The sequence below is a fragment of the Sturnira hondurensis genome, unplaced genomic scaffold (genome assembly GCF_014824575.4).
Source record: "Sturnira hondurensis isolate 20B ecotype Veracruz unplaced genomic scaffold, ASM1482457v3 Scaffold0024822, whole genome shotgun sequence".
In the NCBI taxonomy this organism is placed as follows: Eukaryota; Metazoa; Chordata; class Mammalia; order Chiroptera; family Phyllostomidae; genus Sturnira; species Sturnira hondurensis.
This window is the reverse complement of record NW_028097453.1, coordinates 939,708-964,192: the sequence shown is the minus strand read 5'-3', so window position 1 is coordinate 964,192 and position 24,485 is coordinate 939,708. Positions and strand designations below refer to the sequence as shown.

At 44.0% G+C, this 24,485-nt stretch overlaps 1 protein-coding gene across 3 annotated transcripts in view; it reads right to left on the bottom strand.

Moving 5' to 3' along the window:
• The window catches only part of CEPT1 (choline/ethanolamine phosphotransferase 1), a 38,316-nt gene extending 13,900 nt beyond the window's left edge, over positions 1–24,416 (bottom strand). The window contains exons 1-5 of one of the 3 annotated variants that reach the window (XM_037038784.1): positions 24,313–24,416; positions 14,527–14,932; positions 8,168–8,315; positions 6,301–6,442; positions 14–98 (exon numbers count right to left, since the gene is read on the bottom strand). In XM_037038784.1, coding sequence (XP_036894679.1) covers positions 14–98; positions 6,301–6,442; positions 8,168–8,315; positions 14,527–14,865 — 714 coding nt within the window. In that variant the 5' untranslated portion in view covers positions 14,866–14,932; positions 24,313–24,416. Of the gene's footprint in view, positions 1–13; positions 99–6,300; positions 6,443–8,167; positions 8,316–14,526; positions 14,933–15,096; positions 15,360–24,312 lie in introns of those variants that run through there. The other 2 variants (XM_037038782.1, XM_037038783.1) reach the window with 2 other exon arrangements.
• Positions 24,417–24,485: the final 69 nt, after the last annotated feature.

The following is a 24,485-nucleotide window of genomic DNA, read 5'->3' as shown; positions in this document are numbered from 1 at the left end:
TTCTAGCAGTTACCGTGAAGTTCCAGAACCAGGGCCCCAGGGTTCCTGTGAGAAGCTGGCATATTATAATTATGATCTGGGACTCTGTACAATCCAATCTATGCACAAGGAAACAAACATTTCAAAACAACTTTACTCAGAGCTTTTGCTAAAGAGCTTAACTAAAACAGGTAACAAAAATTGATTTAAAAGGGAGCGTTCGCCTTATGACGTCATCTAAAGAGTCAATGATACGGTTTATACAGTACTACCACTATCCTATGTTGACATGTGTATTTCTTACCCAAAGCAAAATAGTATAAAAGCTTGAAAATTAAAACCATCTAACACAGTGAATAAATGACTTGTAAATCAGCAACTGCAAAAACTAGAAAAACGTATAGCCGACTTTCAGTTACCCAGGAATGGTGAATTCTACTTGCCAAATAACCACACTGTCTCCTTAGTTCCTTCAGCACTGAGCCCATCTGGGCTGTCTGGAGGACAAATGCTTCCCAGAAGCCCCCGGGGGGTGGGGGGGAGACATCAGGTTGTCTGAGAAACCACTGCATCTCACACCCCTTCCCGCCCCCCAGGGTGGCACACCCACACCATTGCCATCTCAGCAAATCAGCTAGCTGTGGAAGGGCAAGCGGGAAAATGGGACTTTCTGGGAAATGGTTAGAGCAAATTTAAAGTGGCCATTCCCTTGCCCCGTTTCCTGATAATCTATTGTCCAGAATCTTCTCCTTTTTCCTCTTTCTCTTCCCTTAATTCCACACCAGCATTATAAGCGTTTATTTGTGATAAAAATAAGTAAAATGCCCAATTCAACCACTGAAAAAGTTTTGGGACACAGATGAGGACAGAAAAAAACCTAGTGGTTTCAAACGGGCTTCAGATAAAACCGACATAATCGAAACTAAGCACTGAGGAATGCTAATGAGAGAGGCCCACAGTTTCACCCAATGGCAGCGAAGTCCAAAGGACACTCTAGGTATTACATTAATACAAACAGTGGTTCTAGGGTGTTACCTATAATATTTTGATAAGATAAGCAGACTCCAAATGAATGCATCATTTCTGAGAAGAAATACACAGGAAGGAAACAGAAACTAAAAGGAAATCTCTGGTGTTTCATAACCCATGTGAGAGTCCTGACCGTTACAGCTCAGTGGGTTGGGTGTCCTTCCCACAAAGCAAAAGACTGCCGGCTGGACTTCCAGTCAGGTCACATGCCTGGTCCCGGTCCGGGTTCAAGAGGCAACCCAACTGATACTCCTCTCCCTTCCTCTCACCCTCCTTTCCCCTCTAAGAATAAATAAATAAATCCATGTGATTAGACATTTACAGATATGCAGATCCTATAAAGTCATTCAACAGGAAGTTCCCTAATTCTTAATCCACAGGAAGTGGACCATACATTAACAGACAACAGATTTACTGACTAAGAGGTCTTAGAATATTTATTCTTTAGAGGTTACTGCGATAAGAGGGTAAACTGCCCTGGCTGGTATGCTCAGTGGATTGAGGGCCAGCTGTGAACCAAAGGGTCACTGGTTCAATTCCCAGTCAAGGCACATATCTGGGCTGCGGGCCAGGCCCTCATTGGGGGCCATGTGAGAGACAAGCACACATTGATGTTTTTCTCCCACCCTTCCCTTCTCTCTAAAAATAAATAAATAAATAAAATCTAAAGAAAAAGAAAAAAAGGAAGGTAAACTGGATTTGTTAGACTGCCAGTAGAATACATAGCCTATTAACTTTTTTCATTTAACTATAGAAAAAAAGTCAGGAGTTACTTAGTTACATAAAATAAATGGTGGCAGGGTTTTTCACTAATATAAATGTGAAACCTCAGAAGCATGAATTGAAGAACGTAATAAAGTGAAGGTGAACACTCTGCCTGTCATAATTATAAATAATAAGAACACTAGAAGTAACATCTATAAATTTCACGGACTCACAGAAGGAACCTCAAATACCATTGTATCCAAAACCCTTTTTTTATGCATTAGAAAATGAGGCCCATGAGAGTTACGGGCCTTGCTCAAGCCTCTATAGAAAAGAGAGAACTTGGAGGCAACACTTGAGGCAAGATATACAGGCCCAAGTTCAACTTACTATAATTTCTTGCTTTCTTCTCTCCTGAAAAGATAACTTAAATTTTTTTTTCCTGAATGATAATAAGAAAGAATTCCACCTTTCACAGCATGAAAGATATTTTAAGGCCCATGTTTTGCATAAATATAGTTTATTAAACACTGGCAACCCTCGACTTCAGGGTTTCTAAGTGTTCACTAAAATGGTTCTAACACGTTGATAAGTCCTATATATAAAAACACCTAGATACGGAGGGTTAAGACCTTAAGAGAGGAAATGTGAACTCCTGCATTAAATATAATCCATAAACATGTTAGAGAATATTTTACAGGTGTTTACAAACGAGCTTCAAGTCTTAATTCTCATCTTCTTCCACTGACTCAATCCTTCTAAGAAGTTCTAGCCTCTAAGCCTTGTCCCTCCCTCGGCTTCCACACCCTAAAGGGGTCAGCTGGTCTGGAGGGGTCCCCAGGAGTGGTCCGCAGCTCCATGAGACCTCTCCTTGGTCGCTCCAGACGCACTATGGGGAAGAGGTCTGTCTGCATGTGAGCGATGCTACTTTCTCGGCACGAGGCAGCTCTCACCTGCACTCAGAGCAAAGTGCTAGGAGACACAGCTCGTAAGTTCACGGGGGATGTATCCAAATAACACTGGCTTTCCCCCCATATCTGACTCTGAACGGAAATTATTTACTTGTGGATTAAATTATTGTGCCCATTTTTGTTCAAGATACTAAAAGCACATTTAATAGGAACTAAAAATAGTGACATTAGGAGACTAAGAAAAACTAGCCAAAGTTTATTTGGCAAAAATACTATTTTATAATGCTACTAAATGCATAGCAGCCCAAATTTATTACATATAAAAAAGAAATGCTTGTGATTTTTTCACTCTTGTGTGTAAACATCAAAATAAAACAATTACAATAAAGATATTTTAAAATAAAATTCCAAAGGTTGTTTGCACTTTCCTCTGAGGAAGAATTTTTAAAAATTTCTTTACTCAAATTACATTTGAGAGTTGACCTTGTTCTTTCCTAATTAAATAAAATAAAAGTAGGGCTTTCTCCTTCATGTATACAATTTTACTTCATTATACATGCATTTATTCTATCTGCTCTTGAAAACCATGTAAAATCCAAAATGGAAGTTTTGGGACTTCTTTAAAAATCTCTATATTATCTCACATGCCTCCATTACTTTGGCATTTGGATAAATAGCTCCTTAAAAATAAAGCATTTGCAGGAAGTTTCTACAAATGTAGTTTATTTTTAACTAAAAATGGATTCAGTGTTGTTTTCATGTAAATGCAGAGTTTCAGAAAATTGCATACAATTTTCCCAAATCAGAACCACTCCACTGTAACATTATTTAAATTGAGATGTTAAATGCAAACTAGCCTCGATACCTCTGCATTTCCCCCCATTAAGGCGGGACTGTGGTCTCAGAGGAAGAGGGCCCTCCCACCTAGTCCCTCTGGTCTCCACACTCCTCTCTCGTCAACTTCTTGTGTGCGCTGGAGTCCTTCCCATTAAAATGTAGACAACACCCTCCTTCTTCCCCTGAGCCCACTCCTCTCCTCTAACCAATGCCTCGCTGCTTCCCGTCACACCCATTCTATGAAGACCTGCACTGACGGCGTGCTCCGTGGTCCCCCACAACCTGGCTCCTACCCAGCGCCGCTACAGGGAAACCACTCTGGATGGCCTCATACTGCCAAACTCAATGTACAATTTTCTGTGCTCATTTTGGGTCTTGGCAGCATCTAGCATCGTTCTCTTTCGAAATCATCCCTCTCCTGGCTTTTCATTTCAGGTATGTCTCTGCCTACTCCAGCTGTTCAATAATTGCATGGGCTTCTTTCTAGGCTCGCTCTCTGTTTTCTGCTATTCTCATCCTAACCGGGTGTCTAAAACCCCTCACATACAGGATCTAGATAGAACTCTCCCTTCAAGTCGGCTCCTTTTTCTGTGGTGCCTTTCTCCATCCTCTGCCCAACCACCTGAGAGGGTGCACAGGGAATCATTCCAGTCTCCGCTCTCTCGTTCACTCTCCACCTCCAAACAGGGACTATGCCCGACATTTCCTATCTCTGACACCTCTCTCCAGCCCCAGCTCAGCAGCTCTGTCACTGTGCCTGTTCCTTCAGACTTCACTCTCACATCACTTATGCGGATGCCTCCTAAGGGGTCCCCTCACTTCTGTCACAGCCCCCCCCCACCCCCCCGCCACTCTCCAAGGTGTTGTCAGCCTGAGCTTCCAAAGGTGCTTTGGTTATGTCCCCGTGTCAGGTCCTGCAAAGGCTCCCCACTGACTCAGGATCAAAGCCCACACCTCCTGGCACGACACAGAAGGCCCTGGATTTTCTGGACCTTCTCCAGCCTGTCTCCTGCCACCCCTACAGGGACCTGAGGACCGAACAACATGGAGCTGAGTGCAGTTCTCCATGCACATATGTCATCAGAGGACCACACCACCAGGGAAACGGTAAGGCTGGCAAACAGAAAGCTGTGATAGCAAATCACTCCTACAAACACCATCCATTAACTCCTCCTGTGTTTCCACGGCTTTCGCTTTCCTTCCTTCAGTTCCCACACCATATGGTTGGTGCTGCTTTACTTGAAAGGGAAAGAGAATAAATTAGGGCTAGATAAAGAAGCTTTCAAAATAAGGGCCTGAAAGTTAACTCTGCAATAATACCAATGACACATAAACTATGTGAAATCCAGATATTAAAACTCCTGCTACCTTTGAAAATAGTAATATCAGAAAAAATTAAAATTTAATTAGGGCAAATCAAGTGATCTTAGAACTCTATGAATTTTGTAATTTGTAATTTTCCCTAATGCAGACAAAAACTATGCAAACATTAAGATAAAATAAAAGCTATGAAAATAACATTGAGAAAAAAACACTGGTACATGATATTTTCAATTACGGTTTTGAAAAAAATATCAGAAATCCTCAACATTTTCTGAGCACTGACCATTTTTAAACTGCCAATAAAAGTGGATAGTTTTCAACTGCACACTCACAGGCACTTAAAATAAGGAAAACATCTTAGAGGGGCCTCACACATGTTCTCTAAACCCCTTTATTCTGAAATCATTCTGAGACATGTCTTAGTTAGCATCCAAAATATTAATAATTATTCAGTTGCTGTCATAAGCTAAGAACATCTTATGTTTAAATAAGTTTAGCAAAAATCATCTCAACTACACCTGTAGGCAACACCTGAATTTCTATGTACTCTGGATTTTTCACAGCCTCAAAAACTAAATTTATTAGGAATCTAAAATTTAAAACTCCATTAAAGATTTGTCTTAATTAGAGACTGGGTTAAGATGCTCTACCGCTTGCCATCATATTTTTATTTTGACATTTCATGATGTATTCTGGGTCTTTTTTTCAACTTTTTTCTCTTTTAATCCTATTCCATGAAAAAAACAGACCGTGAGCAGCGTAAACGGGGTCTGTGACGCTGACACCCCAGTTGGTGAGTTCCATCCTAAGCTCATTCCAAGGCTGGTTTACTTACTCTCATACCAACCGTATTATTAAGAGCTTAGATTGTTATAGATTCATTAAAAAAGTAATGTGAAAATAATAAAACCTAATTAAGCTATGATATTCAGAGATGAGAGTTGCTCTTTGCTCTCAATTTTCATTATGTTAAAATACAACAAGAGTTAAGGTGAGTAACAGTAGAAAAAAGGAAAGTGGATTTGTCTGATGGAAAGACAAATGTCTTATGTCTGAGTGAGGAGGGGCTACTGCTTTTCTCATCACTTTAAAAACACAGATTGGGCACTGGCTGGTGTGGCTCAGTGGGTTGAGCACCAGCCTGCAAACCAAAGGGTTGTCAGTTCAATTCCCAGTCAGGGCACATGCCTTGGTTTCAGGCCAGGTCCCCAGTGCGGGGGCATGTGAGAAGCAACCACACATTGATGTTTCTCTCCCTTCCTCTCTCTCTAAAAATAAATAAAATCTAAAAAAATTTTTTTTTAAATATTGATGGGAGGTTCTAGTGTTTCCTTTCAAAAACTGTGGCAAAGGACACATAATGGAGACCATTAGGTAACAGCTGTAATAATCAGGGTTTTCAACTTCTTTCACTTACTAATTTTGTCATTTGACCAATTCCTAATCCTCCAATACCTACAAAGAACACTCTCCACATTTGAAAGAGGAAATAAAATCACCAGTAAGTGTCACTTACATCCCGAATCGCAGTGTTCCAGAAACATACGTTTGCCAGTGCGCACAGTAGAACATGAACGTCCCGGCGAAACAACAGAAAAACATCCAGTCCGGGTTTGTTCCCAGCTGGACTGCAATGCAAGTCCCAAGAACCACGAAAACTGCAAAAGAAAGATCACAATGAAAATGGAACAACCTGAATAAAACACAGTGAGCTGAAATGATTTTGCAGGAGGCAAAAAGAAGGTGCGCTATATAAACGTACCATCTTCTCTCAGTTACCAGTGGTGACAGGAAAGAAGAATATAACCTTTTATGTTATATTTTACCCCATAATTTCAATCTCTTCTTTCACTACACCATTTAGTGAAACCTATGTTTCTCAAAGCAACGAAAATCCTTTAGCATTTTTTTGGCGTATTCCCCCAACCTAGTTAGTAATAGTGTATTTTCTTATGTATATAAAAATTTCAGTAATGTTACATTTAGTGACAGTATATTAACAAGCAGTAAATATGACAAGGCAGAGAGTCAAAAAGAAAAAAAAGGGCTAGATAATTCACAAAGGGACCTACTTGCTTCAGATGAATAGCAGTCTTTTTTTTTTTTTATCACCTAAGGACATTTTTTTTGTTTCATTGCTTCTTTGAGAGAGAGGAAGGGAGAGAAACACAGAGTTGAGAGAGAAGCGTCCTTTGGCTGCCTCCCCTAGGCATGAGGACCAGGGATCGTGCGCATCCCAGTGGGGGATCATGTGCATCTGGAAGGGGTCGCCCCGACCAGGGACTGACCCTGCAAACCAGGTACGCGCTCCAACTGGACCCAAACCCACAACCTTTCCGTTGTGAAACAGAGCCCCAACTGAGACACGCCGACCAGGACAACAGCTGTCTTTTCTTATTTAACAGATATTATGGACTTCCTATAAAAGTTTGGAACTCAGACTAACATGCAAAAATTACTATCACTTAAAATAAAAAAAAGGACACCTATCATTCTGCTGTCATCTAATTAAGTTAAAATAGCCTTTTGTGATGCCCAATGGAAATGATGAGTTTTTTCTTGAGCCTTAAAAGCTTTCATAGGAGTTTAGCCGTTCCTTCCCCACCGAGCAAGCGGCTATCAGGATTTACCAAAAACGGCACCACGTACCAGCGTCTGCAGGTCTGGGTCCCCCAGGTAAAACCATCTAGGGTTTTGTTTGTTTCTTTCCATTTTAATTGTTATGCCGAATGACAAGAAAGCAACTGAGGAACTAAATAAAAATAAGTGTGTGTGTGTGGAGGGGAGGGGAGGTGGGGGGGGGAGGGTCCTGACAGCGAGACTAGTTAGAAACTGTCATTTTGTTTCTCTTTTTCCCCCTGTAAAAAAAAACACTGAAATGTTATTTGAAAAACAGCACAAATAGAGACATACTGCCTACAACCTAACTGTGGTAACTCTTCTACCGCTAGCATGTTAGTGTATTTCTAGTCTTTTTACCCAAGCCCATCATCACACAGTCGCACTGCAAGTCCACGACACAACTTTAAACGTCCACACAAATCCATCTAAACACACAGACTGGGACCTCCCCAGTCTCCCGCTACTGTATCAGCATCTGCAATTTGAGATGTTCGATGGTGACAACTATGCTCTAAGCTTTTTAAAAACAATAGGTGCCGAAATGGTAATAGTTATGGTTAAAAATAACCTTTAAGTAGAAATTAAAACTTCCCAATACAGCTAATGATCAAACATTAACCAGATTTGCAGTTTCTGAAAATACTAAAACTTGTACGACATCACTCACTCTGATAACTCCCACAACACCATCAAGCTCTCGTTGATCACATCCTTCTGTCGCTGTCAGCCACTCATTCACACTAAGAACAAACCGACACTACCTGTGGACAGGGAATCGCAGCCGTGGTCAAAGAGCTCCCCCAGGGGAGAGCTGCTGTTGGTCCTTCTCGCCTGCTTCCCGTCGATGGCGTCCAGAGACTGGTAAATGAAAAGGCCGCACGCACAGGCGACATACGCCCACAGAGGGGCCTGCGGGAGAGAGCGAGAGCACAAGACCATTGAGACACGTTCTCAGCGACGTCTAGGTCCCACACTTTATCTTCATTCTCCAGAGACGCGCTGTTGGCTGCAAGCGATGGGAGGGAAGACCCAAGTGCCACAGAATGAAAAAAACGTTCTGAAACAATCCAAAGTGTCAAGGAATGAAAGTCCTTGCTTATAGGTCTGTTGAAGAAGAAGCTGGATGACCACCTCCCAGGGACATCACAGAAACCCACGACAGATCGGCCTAGGTGATTTCTAGGAGGTTCCTTCAACATTTAGATTCTAGAGTCAATGAAAGAATAATCTAGCAGTGTTTTTCCCAAATTGCATCTTTCAAGACGTTTACAGGCATTACGTGAAAAAAGACTTCCATGCTAAACCAAACTCGCGTGGGCAACACTAGGTTACACGATTTCTCTGCTACGGGACTTCTCCCAACCCCTACGACGACTACTGCCTGCTGTGAATCCCCCAGAAGGGGACTCGACGCGCTCCCACTGCCCAGCTGAACACGTAACTAATTTTAAGCACACGTCTTCAATGTTCCATGGAATAACATGGGAGAAATAACGACCCAGTACACAGAGTGCTTACAATGTGATTTTCCACTTAGCTATGGTCATATTTTTGAAAATATTCTTTTTTCCCCCAGACAGAAAATGAACCACCAATATTGATTTTAAATGTTGTGCGTTAAAAAAGGAAAGCTTCTATTTGGATTGTTCTCTTTAAAAATACAGAATAATGTTTTGTACCACTTCTTACTATTTCCTACACCCAGGCCAGAAGACATTTTTTATAAACACAATGTATTTTCTCAGGTATTGGTTATCAAATTAAACCACAGGGATTAAATGCCCAGAGCTGCACATAATCTTCAGTATAGTCTGCACTGCAAAGGTTGGTTTTCCTCTGACAGCGATCCATTTAGGTCTGTTATTAAAGGTCAGGAAGGATCTCTCCTTTAACAGGTTCTTGGAGCCTAAACTTCACAGGCCTGGGGCTGCTGAACAGAAGACGGCACACACCCTCCCCCGGACCCAGCTCCACACCGGAAAGCAGGAACTGTGGTTACACCACCACCCACCGCCAGGCAGGTGCAAGCGCACCCGACGCAGGGGCCGATCCCATGAGACTAAGAGCCCCATCCTTTGGACCTGGGTGTAGCAAGAGCTGCTGCTGCTCTTGCTCCTAGAGGAATCAGTCCCTATACAGCAGCGCTGTGGGGCTAGTTTAGTTTAGATTCACAAAATTTAAATTAAAACTAAAATTCCTCACCTGCAGCACACTCATTTTAAGCACTCAGGAGCAAGCCCTGGCTGTGGCTGCCGTGTGGCAAAGAGTTACTCTGGAGCAGAGGCAACTTGAACTAGATACACATCACCCTAAAAAGCAGCAAGACAGTAATTTACCTACACAAGAGAGAGAACAAAGCCTTCATGTCTTGTCTTTGAGTCTCTTCCTGTGAATTGGTAGAACACTACACTAACACTTATCTACTTCTTCCTTGTTGCTATTACGTCACAGCTCTCAGAGGCATTTTGAGAAGGCAGCCTTCATTCAGGAATCAGTATGGCCCCGGCTGGGCTAGGAGCCTGGAGGTACAGCAGGCGAATGAAGGAACTCATGGGGCAACCAGGAAACCATTCTTACACGGACAGGGGGGGTGGGGAAGAGGTGGCATGAACAAATAATCTTATCCATTAACTTGCAAAATCTTCAGAGATGGTTTTGAGTCAACTCAGGTGAAAAATTTAAAGAAGCTTAAGGTTTAACTGAGATTTTGAAACAGAACTGTAGTGCGCATTACCTGCACTCTTATATATATGTATGTGTGTGCTGGTCCAAGAGTGGGTTTTTTCCTGGGAGAACACAACAGATTGTTAAATGTACGTATGAGGAGGAATTGGAGGTAGGGGTGGGGAGGCAAGTCAGATGACAAAGAGAATACTTTTTGTTTTATGCCTTTCTGTTTGAATTTTTCTAGCTATGTAATTTCCCCCCTGTTCTTTTTAATGTCCAGCTGGGCAATGAGATCATGGGCACTGTGCCATTTTAATTATCTTTCCATTTTTCTACATTTTAAAATACTTTAACAAAGTTTTTAGTGAGTTAAGTGAAAAGCATTAAATGTAGCAACACACAAACGAACAAAAACAAATGAGTATTAACAGAAAACAGTATTATCATATTCCAAAAGTTATATTTAAACCTGAAAGAGCTCTTATTGGTAACTGTATATGACCCTGTACAGGCTTTCCTGTGTATAAAACAGATAATACCAACTTCCTTTCTCTCTCTTACGTGGCAAGGATAACTGAAATATATGTAACATAAATCAAGCTGCTAGATAAATTCTACATTAACTTAAGGATACTAAAACCAAAGCTACTAGTGGATGAGGTTTAAATGCTTAGTAACAGAAATAGATCATGAGAATATTTCAGTATTCCACACACAAAGCGAGAAATCTACATTTTTCCCTTAGGAGTTTGAAAAACAAGGACTTATTTTCCTGTCTTATCTACGGGAAAGTTTGGTTTTTCCCCCCTAATAAAAAAGGCAAACTCAGCTGAACCCATTTTAATAGTGACATTCTTTTCTTTTCCAAGTTTCAAATATTTATTAATCAGTGTAAAAACCCCAACACAAAGCACCAACACTATTTCGTGACTTTGGAGGGGAAATACTTCCTGGTCAAGTGAGAAACTGTGTGCATGGCCCCGGAAGACCTTCGTTCTCTACTTCACCATGACCTACATTCAGCGAGTAGGACTTGTATTGACCACTGGGCCCCAGTTTGTCCCGGGGTTCTGGGTTATGCTTTCTGTCCCAACAGACATCAGGACTGAACAATGCCAGGTATAGGGCAAACAGCGCTGCCCCAGAACCCCCAGCTCCAACAAATATAAAGAGGGAGTCGAGCCTGGATGCTACCTGGCCTGACCATGATCTGCCGGAGCACTGTTGAGGCAGAGGGCCTGGCGGCAGGTAGCCAGTCGTGACATTCTTTCCTACTACAAAGACTGATATCCGAGACTCTGATGTAGTTTAAAACACCAGTAACTTGAAAATACGTGGGAAGTTCATAATACTGTAGACATTAATTTTGATGCTCACCCACTGAGAGGCTGAAAAAAATCAGAGCTATAATGAATGAGAATTTCTCTGGAATCCTTGACTATGTAACACTGAAAAAGAAAACAAATAAGAAACTCAATGAGGACTGAGATGAACTTGTGAGTCCATATACAATTAATTTATTATTAGAAAAAAATCAGGAATGGGAGGGTTGTGGAAGAATAGGTTATACACTCAATATTTTTGACCAATGAATAACTATCTACCATTTACTAGGCATTAGGTACTAGGCACCCTGAATGCACGATCGTATTTAATCTTCATCATACTCCAAAATTAGATTTACAAAGATAAATAAACTGTGACTCACTCAAGATCGAGGAGATAACAAGAGCCTACCATGGAGAACAGCCATGACCCATTTCAACGTATTCTGATCAAAGCCGAACAGGAGTGCGCCACGCAGCCGTAAAGGCACCCAGGCGTGGTCTCGGTGGGACTCCACCTTCCCCTGCAGAGCACTGACCCGGGGCTCAGCCACAGTCTACCCCGATTCCTCCCAGCAGCGATTCTGAAGAGTGCTCTGTGATTAGAGCAGTTCCTCTTCTGGAAATTTCCCCAAAGATCTGACTAATTCTAGGGTTACCCCAATAGTTCCAAAGCACTTAAGAACAGAGGCTGAGGAAAAGTGTTTTCGGGAGCATGGCCCCTGGCACACGTGGGGTGTTCAGTTAGGGGCTGAGCTGCCTCTTAACCTGCTCTCACTCCCAGATCACCCTCCTGAAACTCGCTCAGGATTATTGGGAGGCTCTTAATGCAATCAACCAGCTCCCCTATTGTTCTTCTGTCCATCTAAGGACGTGGGAAATCCAGTCCAAATTCCTCTGGAAGTAGCTGTTAGGTTCTCAAGTAAGCCACTTGTAAAACAGCTCAAAGGACGGGTGATAAAGAACCACGGACACACCTGTGGAGGAGACTAGTCCATGACATGACCGCAGCCTGACTGCTGCAGGACCTGCCGGGTAAACCAGAAAGGTCTGGACCAGAGCAGAGGCAGCTTCCAGAGAATCCCCGGAAGCTGCCCGTGCCCCAGACATGCTGGTTCCCGGAACAGGCTGCTGCCCTGCCCCCCACCAAGCCCGTCACACCCAGGTCCCCTACCCATCCTGTCCCAGGAAATGTTCCCAACCACATGTAAACAATCATACTGGTTTTTGTTTTTCAAGTGTCTGATGTGAAGTAAGACAGTTAAGAGAATGAGGAAAAAGCAGAAATATGTTCACATAATCTGTATGGACTGAGTCTATAGTGAAAGAGGAATGAAAAATCAAGTTATTCAAGGGTGAGGGGGAGTGACCACTGGGAATAAAAAAAAATCAACTTCGAGTGATGAAAACAGAAAGGGATGGATGACAACAATTTTATCTCAAAGGGCAAATCATATGAAAAGATCACTTAAAATTGTTATTTAAAGCTTCAAACAAGACAAGAAATGTAGTGGCCATTATGACATATGGCCCCAAGTCATTCTGACACCTTTAGTTGAGGATTACCCATGATGGGTCATTTTGATTAATTTTGGGAACAACAAATGTTTGATTCTTTCATCTACTTCAGTTTGCTTTTTGAGGAGGTCATTTTAAAACCAAAGAAAACATCAATTTACCCATTCTGACGAAGGGTTCTAGTTTCAGTTTTGGTTTTAAGCCATGAGTTCAAGGGTAAAGAGGAAACAGCGGTAGAGAGCTGCATTTGAGACGGCACAGGGAGAGTCTTTGAGAGCAATTTGATTCCCTGCTTCCTTCCTTCAACGGTGGTCACGGCAGGAAATACACTGCATTGACTTTTTCTGATCACTTTTGCCTTGTTACAGCAAGAGTTATACCTGAGGTCTATCAGCCACATGTTTACAGGAAGAGCAAAGGGATATTCAACCACCCCCTGGAACTCCCAGGGGAACTCAAGAGTTAAACGTTTGGCTGTAGTTATAGTTGATACGCTTCGGTGACTAATGCGTGTGGAAAGCTGTTATTGCGAGAATTTGAGTATATACCCTACATGACTCCAGGAGGTCAACAAGCAATTCAACCCCTGTGCCCCAGGGGCCTGCAAGCCATGGACTGAGATGGTGTCTGAGCCACTGTGTTCAGGGAGGGAATGTCGGCGATACAGATGAAGAATTGTTGATTAACAGATAGAGAAATACTAGGAAGATCACTGGACTGCTACTCTTATCTGATTAACCTTTTCCCCCAAATCCCTTACCTACCCTTTTCTTCTCCCTATAAAAAGGGTGCCTTGGGATGAGATGTTAAGATGGTTTTGAGAGTACACAACCCACCGTCTTCTCAGATCACTAGCATCTGAGTAAAGCGCCCATCAAGATTCAATCCTTGTCTCCACCTCCGGGTTCTGGGAGTGACAGGGAGCATGAACGCTGACTTCTCCAGTTTAGGATGGAGAGGGCAGCACTTTTGGTAAGACTAATTCACCACCAGCCACCTCACTGCCAGACTTTATTCTCTGATTTTTTTAACCTTTGCAAAAATTTGATCCAGCCATTCAAAGAAAAATGAAATAAAAGTCTTTTGTAGCCCTGGCTGGTGTAGCTCAGTGGATTGAGCGCGGGCCTGCGAACCACACGATCGCGGTTCGATTCCCGGTCAGGGCACATGCCTGGGTTGCAGGCCAGTTCCGGGTTCCTCACAGGGGATGCACCAGAGGCAACCATACATTGATATTTCTCTCTCTCTCTCTCTCTCACTCTCACTCTCTCTCCCCGCCGTCCCTTTCCCTCTAAGATAAATAAATAAAATCTTAAAAAAAAAAAGTCTTTTGTAAAGAACTGAGATTTACTAATTCTAAAAGGAACACTTTATATGTTAATCCCTGCTAATGTTAATAAACTTACCAGAATCAGGGTCCACCCTTTACTTAAGCATAGTGTACCAGGCAGGTGGTAGTCGTGAGCTTTATTACCAGTATGTGAGGATATTTCCAAACAGTTGACAGACAGCTGTCAGATTATCTTCTCTTTTGCCGCCATGACCCAGAAACCCCAATGACAGTGTCCAGCGCCCAAGAACTGCGCTTGTCGGCGGGGAGGCCCTCTTACCTGCTCTGTGGCTGTAGGGCAGTAGAAGACTAAGAGAACAGTCGTGCAGATGTTCACTGACAAGCCAACGATGGTGATGAGGTTTGGGGCGATCCAGGAGGGAACCCTGCCCACTAGCCACTCCCAGTACCGCTGCATTAAGGGCTCAAGCAGGGACCGTCCAGCACTCTGGTATCTGTGCTCTTCTAGCCGCTTTAGCTGGTGTCTGGACAACGGTGGTGTCGGCAACTGGAGCAATTTGTTCAGGATACACCCGGGGGTGCTCGTGTGCCCGAAGCCCCCGGGGGACTCGAGGTGAGGGTCTCCGCATCGCTTCCTTGTTGACCGATGCCCACTCATGGACTTCGGCTTTCTTTTACTTGGAGAGGATACTTTATCTTGTTTTACAGCTTTTGTGGCTATTTACCTGGGGGGAAAAGAAAGCCAGTTGGCCATTACAACAATGCCAGTAAATTTCTTTAAAAAGTTAAGCTGGTAATAGAATACTGCATATCAAACAGGAATTGGAAAACCAGGGGTCTGTTTTTTGTTCTAGTTCTCACTGAGCCAAGTGAAGTCATATGACCTCACCTTTAAGTGAAAAACACTAAGGCATTTTAACAGTAGTGTGCTTCCTGCTCCCTTACAGTTTGCCGGACTTCAAAGCGCGTGCTCCTTCTTCCTCTCACTGCCCTCAGTAGCATAAGGGAGCCAGCCCTAGAAAAGATCTGGTCACGTCACAGACGTGAAAACTGAGGCCCAAAGGCACGCCGGAAGAGCTGGCAAACTAGTATTAACATCAGAGGAATGACCTGGATACTGTGGGCCTTACGCTAGATTTTAATTTAATGCTCATAGTTAACATTTATTGAGCATTTACTGTGTACCAAAAACTTGAACCATGTTTTATATATTAATTCATTTAATCCTTACAACAGCCCTAGAAGGTAAGGACTACTGAAGATCCCTAATTTCACAGGAAATGAAACTAAGGCCCAGACAATCTAATTAACTTGTAGAAACTTGTACAGGTAGTAAGTGAGGTTCAGACAAACACAGGCTTTCTCTTTAGGCCAGATGAAAAGATAAAACTTCTTGGGAGTGGAAAGGAATATTCTGTATACGGCAATCCAGGTGGGGGTAAACAGCGAGGAAAACGATGAACTTTCAGAGGAGCAGATGTGTATTAGCAGAGTGGCCTGGGGAACCAGAGAAATGAGATTAAAAGTCTGAATGCATGAGGTGGTGGCTGTTCACAGAAGACTTTGAGTTAAGCACACAACTCAGACGAGATTAGAGATGACATAGTTATGTTATTAAGCAATGTAAGAAAATAATGGCAAGTATATTTTCCAGATTAATAGGGTAGATATATATGTATTTTTTGGACCATAAGATGCATCTAGGTTTTAGAGGAAAATAGAAAAACAAATTTTGAAGCAAAAAGTGTGGTAAAGTATTTAATTGCATAAATAACATAATATATCACCAATGTAAATGTAAACAGAACTAAACAGCAGCATTAACAACCATTATTCCTGGACTTCCACCAAGATGGAGGCATAGTGGAAACACTGTGCCTTCTCCCACAGCCAAGTTTGAATACAACAAAGGTTTGGAGAACAAGGACACACCCAAAGACCAGAAAACTGAATTATACGGAAGTCCGACAACTACGAACCGTTCACCGGGACGGTAAGAGAGGCGGAGCCAGCAGCGGAGCTGGGTCGGGCAGGACAGATCCCCTGACCTAGGAGCACAGGCAGCCCGGAACCAGTCGGGGTGTGGGGCAGACTGACCGCGGTCGCACATTCGCGCACAGTGAGACGGACCACGCAGGCCCCAGGGGGCGAACCCAGTGGTGGAGGGCTGACAGTGGTGGCACACTCGCGTGCGGTGGAATGAAACAGGTCGGCCTGGTGACGGTGGTGGCTGCGGCGGCAGGTGGGACACAACTGTTCCTCTTTGACCCCGCCCCCACATACAACGTCACAACCCAGCGACTTAGTTGCCCTGCTCTAGTGAACACTTTAGGGCTCCGATCCGGCTATGGAACAGGCACGAACAGCCCAAAAGATGGCGCAAGAAGAACTCAAAGTCCCAGAGCCGATAACTCTAAGCGACCAACAGATTGCCAGCCTCTCAGAAGNGCCCGGAACCAGTCGGGGTGTGGGGCAGACTGACCGAGGTCGCACATTCGCGCACAGTGAGACGGACCACGCAGGCCCCAGGGGGCGAACCCAGTGGTGGAGGGCTGACAGTGGTGGCACACTCACGTGCAGTGGAATGAAACCCGTCCGCCTGGTGACGGTGGTGGCTGCGGCGGCAGGCGGGACACAATTGTTCCTCTTTGACCCCGCCCCCACATACAATGTCACAACCCAGCGACTTAGTTGCCCTGCTCTAGTGAACACTTTAGGGCTCCAATCCGGCTACGGAACAGGCACGAACAGCCCAAAAGATGGCGCAAGAAGAACTCAAAGTCCCAGAGCTGATAACTCTAAGCGACCAACAGATTGCCAGCCTCTCAGAAGCACAATTCAAGACACTATTTATCAGGATGCTCACAGAACTGGTTGATTATAGTCACAAATTACAGGAACATATGAAGGCTAAACTAATTGAAATGAAGGGTGATGTCCAGGAAACTAATAGCGATGGAAAGGAAACTGGGACTCACATCAAGGGAGCAGACCAGAAGGAAGAACGAAACATCCAACCAGAAAGGAATGAAGAAATGAGAATTCAACAAAATGAGGAGAGGCTTAGGAACCTCCAGAACATCTTTAAACGTTCCAACATCCGGATTATAGGGGTACCAGAAGGGGGAAAGAAACAGCCACGAGTGGAAAACGTATTTGAACAAATAATAAAGGAGAACCTCCCTGGTCTGGCAAAGGAAATAGACTTCCAGGAAATCCAGGAAGCTCAGAGAGTCTCAAAGAAGTTGGACCCAAAAAGGAACACACCAAGGCACATCATAATTACATTAGCCAAGACTAAAATGAAGAAGAGAATCCTAGAAGCAGTAAGGGATAAGGGGACAGTCACCTACAAAGGAATACCCATCAGACTGTCAGCGGATTTCTCAAAAGAGACCTTACAGGCAAGAAGGGGCTGGAAAGAAGTATTCCGAGTCATGAAATCCAAAGACCTACAGCCAAGATTGCTTTATCCAGCAAAACTTTCATTGAGAATGGAAGGACAGATAAAGTGCTTCTCAGATAAGATCAAGTTCAAGGAGTTCATCATCACCAAGCCCTTATTATATGAAATGCTAAAGGGACTTATATAAGAAAAAGAAGATGAAAAATATTAACAATGAAAGGACAGCAAACACACAGTTATTAACAACCACACCTAAAACAAAAGCAAACCAAGAAGACAGCTAGATCAGGAGTGGAACCATAGAAATGAAGAACACATGGAGGGTTAGAAACAGGGGGGTGGGAGGAAGAGAAGGGGGGAGAAGGCACAGAAAATAGCATAGATGGTAGGTAGAAAATAGGGGAGAGGGCGAGAATAGTGGGGGAAATATAGAATCTAAAGAACTTGAGACACGTGGTTATAAACTAAGTGGGGGAGAATGGTGGGGGAGGGAGTGTGTGGGTGGAGGGGAATGAAGGGGGGGAATAGAACAACTGTAATGGTATAATCAATAAAATATATTTTAAAAAAAACCAACCATTATTCCTCCCAAATGGGTGGGTGGGTGGGTCTTATAGTCCGAAAAATAGGGTAGTCATCCGAATAGAGAAAGCAGTGAGAACATCTAAAAATCAGTATGGAGACCTTACAGTTTTGAAGTGGTAAGGGCCTAGGGTAGGGTGGTAAAAACGGAAATATGAAAGTCACATATTTAAATAATTTTGCTCTGGCTGGGGTGGCTCAGTGGTTGAGTGCCAGCCTGCAAATGAAAGGGTCACCAGTTCAATTCCCTTTCTAGGGCACATGCCTGGGTTGTGGACCAGGTCCCCAGTAGGGGGCACGGGAGGCAACCACACACTGTTGTTCCACTCCCCTCTCTCACTCCCTTCTCCTCTCTCTAAAAATAAATAAATAAAATCCTCACAAAAATCTTTAAGTCATTTTTTTCTAAAAGAAAGATAGGAGGGTGAAGGCGTAGAGAAGAAGAGTAACCAACAGAGACCAGAAAACACTACTGTGAAAAGGAGGGGGTTGGAGAGCAAAGCCAGCTGTTTACTTCGGCTTTGGGCGGCAGGGTGGTGAGGGGAGGACCTGGGGAAGAGGGTGGGAGATGTGTACATGCAACTTCTAAGTGCAGATGTTTCAAACAAAACCAAAGCACCGGCATCGGGTCCCAGATGAGAATTTCGAGTTATCATCTTAGAAGCTTAAGTCTAGTTAAAGGAAATAAAACAGAAACGTTCTTGAAGGGATTAAGTATGAAAAGAAAAGGAAACTCATGATTAGCGAGCAAGGGGCAGAGAAGCCACAAGAGGATTTTTTTTTTAAAGGAATCTTAATAGAACTAAAAGGGAGGTGGCGCCAAACCAAGAGCGGCGCACTCTGACCCTCTGGAGTTCAACACGGAGCTACGCTGGCTGCTGCAGAGACCTCTGGAGACACCGCAATGCGGGAGTGCTGAAGGCGATGCGGGTCCAGCACATCTCGACAGTGGGTCTAGTACCAAAACGGGCCCAGGACTTCTTGCCTCTGTCGCCGTAAGCGAACAAATTCCAAAATTTCAATGTCACGTAAGATCTAAAGTGGCATCTGAAATCGCCAGCAATCAGGTCACTCAATACCTGCGTGTGTGAAAAAGGGGGCGCACACTGAGCCCGACTGGTTCAGGGGAGGGCCTCAGAGACCAAAGGTAACCACACAGGGTGGTCTGAACACAAAAACCCCTACGGAATGGTGGGCCTGTAGTTTCCTCAACAAAGTCCATCTTTAAGTGAGCCCGCCCACTGTCTTTCTCCATCGAAGATAACATAGTCTCGGATGTCTCCTCTCCCAGACCCCTCAGGGCACACCCATCACCCCAGAGCAGCGACCACAGAACCCCTCCTTGTTACCTTGTTCCCCCAGCACCATGCCCACGTGCTGTAAATGTTCACTGTTCACCATCCTGCACCCACCAAGGTAAAAGAAATAGGTGTCTCTATGTTTCATTCTTTATCCAACTTCAGCGATTTCCCAGCTTTGTCTTTGCTTTCTCCCACCTCCCAAATCTACCACCAATGAATTTCATGTAACACCCCCCTGACATCTCCTCCTTTGACTCTGATTATAAAATAAGCTGCAAAACTGCCGTTCTCTCCAGAACAGTTTCTCAAGCCACTGAGATTTTGCTTCCTGCAACTGTCGTCAGTTTGGCTCAAATAAATTCATCAAAGTTCTCTATAGGTTTGGACATTTAAGTCAACATGCCTCACAAACCAATTGATTAAAACTGTCGTTCAGCAATATTTACGTAATGTCAAACAACCAGTGACAAACCGAGATCATTTTGGATCAAAGGACAGGCTGATAACCAACACAATACTCAGATACTCAATAATACTCAATAATACACAATACTCTGGCTTTGTGGTCAGCCAGATTTTCTATTCAAACTGAATAATGCATTTTCATATTTGATAAGCTATAATCAATCAGCTCTTATGGAATTCCACTTGAAGGAATAAAAAGTTTAGCCAACCTAATTAATATTTTATGACTATAATAGTACTCCATTCCCTTATTTTTTGTTTTTAAGGTGACATATTGACAGTGCTAGCTTGCTTTTGGCACTAACAGCCACCAGCAACTGATCCTAATGGTTTTAAGTTTGAGCATTTGGCAAGACTGTAGGATAAACTGATACTTTCCTTCTGAGTGTTTTCCCTGCTGACCTAGATTTTTTTAACCTTCTATTTCTCTTTTGGAAAAAATATCTACATTTTGACAAACCTTTCTAGATCTAGCTACTGTAGAATTCACACAGTGCGGGGGGGGGGGGGGGGGGGGGNTCCTGGCGGGGGGGGGGGAGCCAGTAAGTGTTTGAACATTTCAATTTGGCAAGACTGTCTCTGTCATGCTATTAGCAACAAGATTGCAAATATCCGCTCAGATCCATGTAGCCCCTGATACACTTTGCTTTCAACACAGACAGAGATCAGAGAGCGGGTCTCTACCGGCAGTGCATCTCCACTCTTTCTTCCTCCCATTACACCCGAAATGCACAGGCTGTTGACATGAAAATCACCTCAGGAAAAAAATGGGAGTTCCCGGATTTTAGCACAGGAAAACCGTGCATATTTCAAGAGAGCAGAGCACAGGGCAGGTGACGACAAGAGGAAGATAGGACTACCTGGAGAGAAAGGACACAAGGATGTGGCCTGGAAATATGGAAAAGAGGTACAAATATTACAAAAAAAATTATTTTAGCCATTTGGGATTTTTATCTAAGCCAGGCCTCTACGCCTAAGAGGATGAGTAGCAAAATGCCATTTTCTTGTCATACAGTAACGAACTTAAAGAAATAAAGTAAAACTATCGCTGGCTAGCCTAGAAACCTAGCCATCAGTCATACGTTTTCATGAGAAAATGGATTCGAAGTTCGAAATGCATTCAGCCAGTATGTGAGTGCAGTGAACTAGCGAGACAGTTCCAGCTCCTACGTCCACTGGGAAAACAACTCAAGGTAAACCAGCAAATAACATTACATATTGTGATGGGCGCTATGAGGAAAGCAAAGCATGGAGCCAGAGAACAGCTGAAGGTGGCTGAAGTACAGGAAGAGGCAGCACTCACACCAAATTCAGAGCGAGAGAAGGAGCTAGCCATTCCAAGGGCAGGAGAAATCGTCCCTAAAAGGGAACAGGCCCTGAGGCAAGAAAAAGCTTATCTTGTCCAGGGGCCTTTGAGATCAGCAGGGCTGAAGAGTGGCCAGCAAGGTAGAGGAGAGGAATGAGGACGGACGAGCAGGACAATGCAGAGGTGTACACACCACGGCAAGGAGTTTCTATTCTGCTCTATGGGAAGCCATCAACGAGCTTATAAAGAAATCTATAATTTTGTAGTACCGCCCATTTGTTAACTGAGGATATGTTTTCATAAATCATCAACAGTAAAAGCAAATGCTTTAAAGTAAAAAACTCCCATCCCCTGGAATTTCATTTCCAATTATTAGCGATCACAGTCCTATAGCCATTATAACCTTTCCACTTGTCATCAGCAAATGCCCCTCTTGTTATAACCTGGCCACAGTTCAACTCTCTTTTCACAGCACTAAACACGTTTTAAACCTGCTCTGGTTGCTGTTTCGTACTGGTGGTGGTGGTGGCGGTGGCCATGGTGGTGTTTTGGTCTTTCCCCACCTGTTCTGTAAAGTACGTGAGTGCAGGGGCTACACCTGTCTTAACATTCTTTACCCAGAATCTCACAGCAGACCTGACACCAAGTAGGGAATAAGAACTAAGTAGTTCTTGTTTGTGGAGACAATGAACAATATGACTCATCTAGTATTTAATGATCACTTAGTTGTTGCAGACCCCGAGGAAACAGAAAGACTGTCATACGCCATCCACACCCATAAGAAGTTCCAAGGGGGGTCTGGGGGCGGGGCGCCTTGTAAACACCCGAGTTATAACAGCTGCCGTGGGAATCTAAAGGAGGGAGCACATAGGGCCTGGCAAAAATATTTCTTCGTGCAGCCATGAAGACTCTTATGTGAAAAGTCTAACAAAGATACAAAAATATAGTCAGAGCTATTTCATGAATACCTTCACTCAAGTTACACACAATTTGTGGACCTTAAGTCAGTGATGCAAAACATCTGTCCTTATAGCGTCTGAGGCTAATGGCATTCAGGCTACATCGCTCCTGTGTTCAGAACTGGAGCATCTGACAGGTATCACACTGAAAAAGGAATCTCCACTGCCCAGCAAAACATCAGTGAGCTTACACAATATCCAACCTGTATTGGGAGATTCCAGAATCCCCAGCTCCCCATGACTGGGTGTGCCAGGTTCTAAGCTGCACTGATTCAGCAGTACGTTTGCAATCCTTCCCAAGACACTGGTGACCACACAGCTCCCCACAACCTTCCCTGCACTGCTAAGGGAAAACCACGAGTGGCCAACACTATTTGCTGGGCCGAGCACAGTACAGAAAGCCAAGTAACACAAAAAGAAAGAAAACCAGCAGGATCACAGGATTACATTCAGCATTATTTAACAAGTGATACACAAATAAGCCAGCAAAAACAAAAGCCTTTTCAGGAGACTTGGAAGCAAAAACAGTGCTGTGTAAAACAATTTAGATCTACCATTTTGCCAAAGCGAAATCTCACATTCCTTAAAAATAGGAAACAACTTCCTCCAGTTAAAAAAAAAAAAAAAAAGAAGAAGAAGAAAGCAAACAGCCTAGCATTCTGTAGATTGTTTCCTGTTCCCTTAAAAAAAAAAAAAGGCAGCCCAGCGTGACCCTCAAAAAGAACATTGCCGGCACTTTGAACCAGCTTCAAGAACTACTGTTGCCTAGAAAACAAATCGACAATACAATAAAATGTGATTGGAGTTATAAAAAAAAGTGTGGAATCCTATAGCACACATTTCATAGTGCTTTTAAGGTAAACTTTGAGAGACTGGGTGTGGGAAAGGAGAATAAATGTATAAAACCATGGCTGTAAATATTCAATAATTTATTAACTGGACAACAAATAAAGATGCCTCTGCTGGAACAGGTGAATACAAGAGGCAGATTTATCTAATTTATTCCTTAAGGGGAAGGAGTGTAAAGACTAGTTGCACTGAGGGACTTTGACTAATTTTTCTCAGCACAGAATACGCAGCAAAATGCTTTTAGAGTCTCAGTCTCTGGAATTTTATGCAAACGTTAACAGTTTTACATTAGTAATGCTCGAACTGTCCTCACCACGGTCTAACTCGTGTGGTTAGCCAATCCTACACACACACGGAACACAACCCTACTAGTTCCAAAGTAGGAGCTGAATATCTTTGTCCACATACGAGACAAGGCACTAATATTTGATACAAGATAATTCTAAATTTGCTTACTATCTGAATATGGACTCACTAATGAACTAAGATTTCATTGACACAAAAAAGCAAAAATGACACGAAAACGGCAAGTTTGTGTCATTTTTGCTTTTCTGTGTCAATGAAATCTCTTAGTTCATTAGTGAGTCCATATTCAGATAGTAAGCACCACCGAACCGGAGAAAACAAGGCAAACGTGGCTAAATGTAAAGATCCCATTCATCCAGCGTTCCCGGAACCCCGGGAAACGCCAGCCACCCTCCAGCCCTCTCTCCTTCCAAGAACAGTGCTCAAATAAACTCTAACTGGCGAGCTCAGAGCTCGTCCACACACACTGACGTTTCGAGAGAAGTTGCTGACCAAGACGCGTGGCCCAACCACGAAAGAGCCCCGCATTCCAAAGGGAAGGCCACCCAGCACAGGATGGTGCGGACCTGCCGGGCAAGGTCGGTTCCTCGCGGGCAGCGCCCCCAGCCCCCGGTCCGCCCAAGCCTGGCCCGCCGAGGCTCTGCCCGCTCCCACTCCCGCAGCAGTCCCCGGGCTCCCGCGCTGCCACCTGGCCACCCCGAAGTCTGCTCCCGGGCCCGAGGGGCGCTCGCCCCTCGCGCTCCCCACGACGCCGCGCGCGAGGCCACCCAGCGGGAGGAAGGACGGCGCCCGCCCCGCGTGAGTCCACACACAGCTCTGCCGACGCCCCACCCCGCAGCACGCAGCGCTCTCTGCACAACCCCCGAGAGTCGTGACCCCCAACACACACAAACCCTGACCATCTCCCCAAGACCGAGCCTCGCAGCCTTACCCGCACACCCCGATAAGGACCCCACTAGAATTAAGACCTCCGCCTCCAGCCGTCTGAGTGACTCTGATGGGCGGCAGCACGTTCACGACACTTTCGCGACGGCCGTAAAGGAGCACAGGGTCGGCGCGATCGGCGGCGCGGGCGCGCTCCTCCCCGCGGTGAGCGCGCCCCGG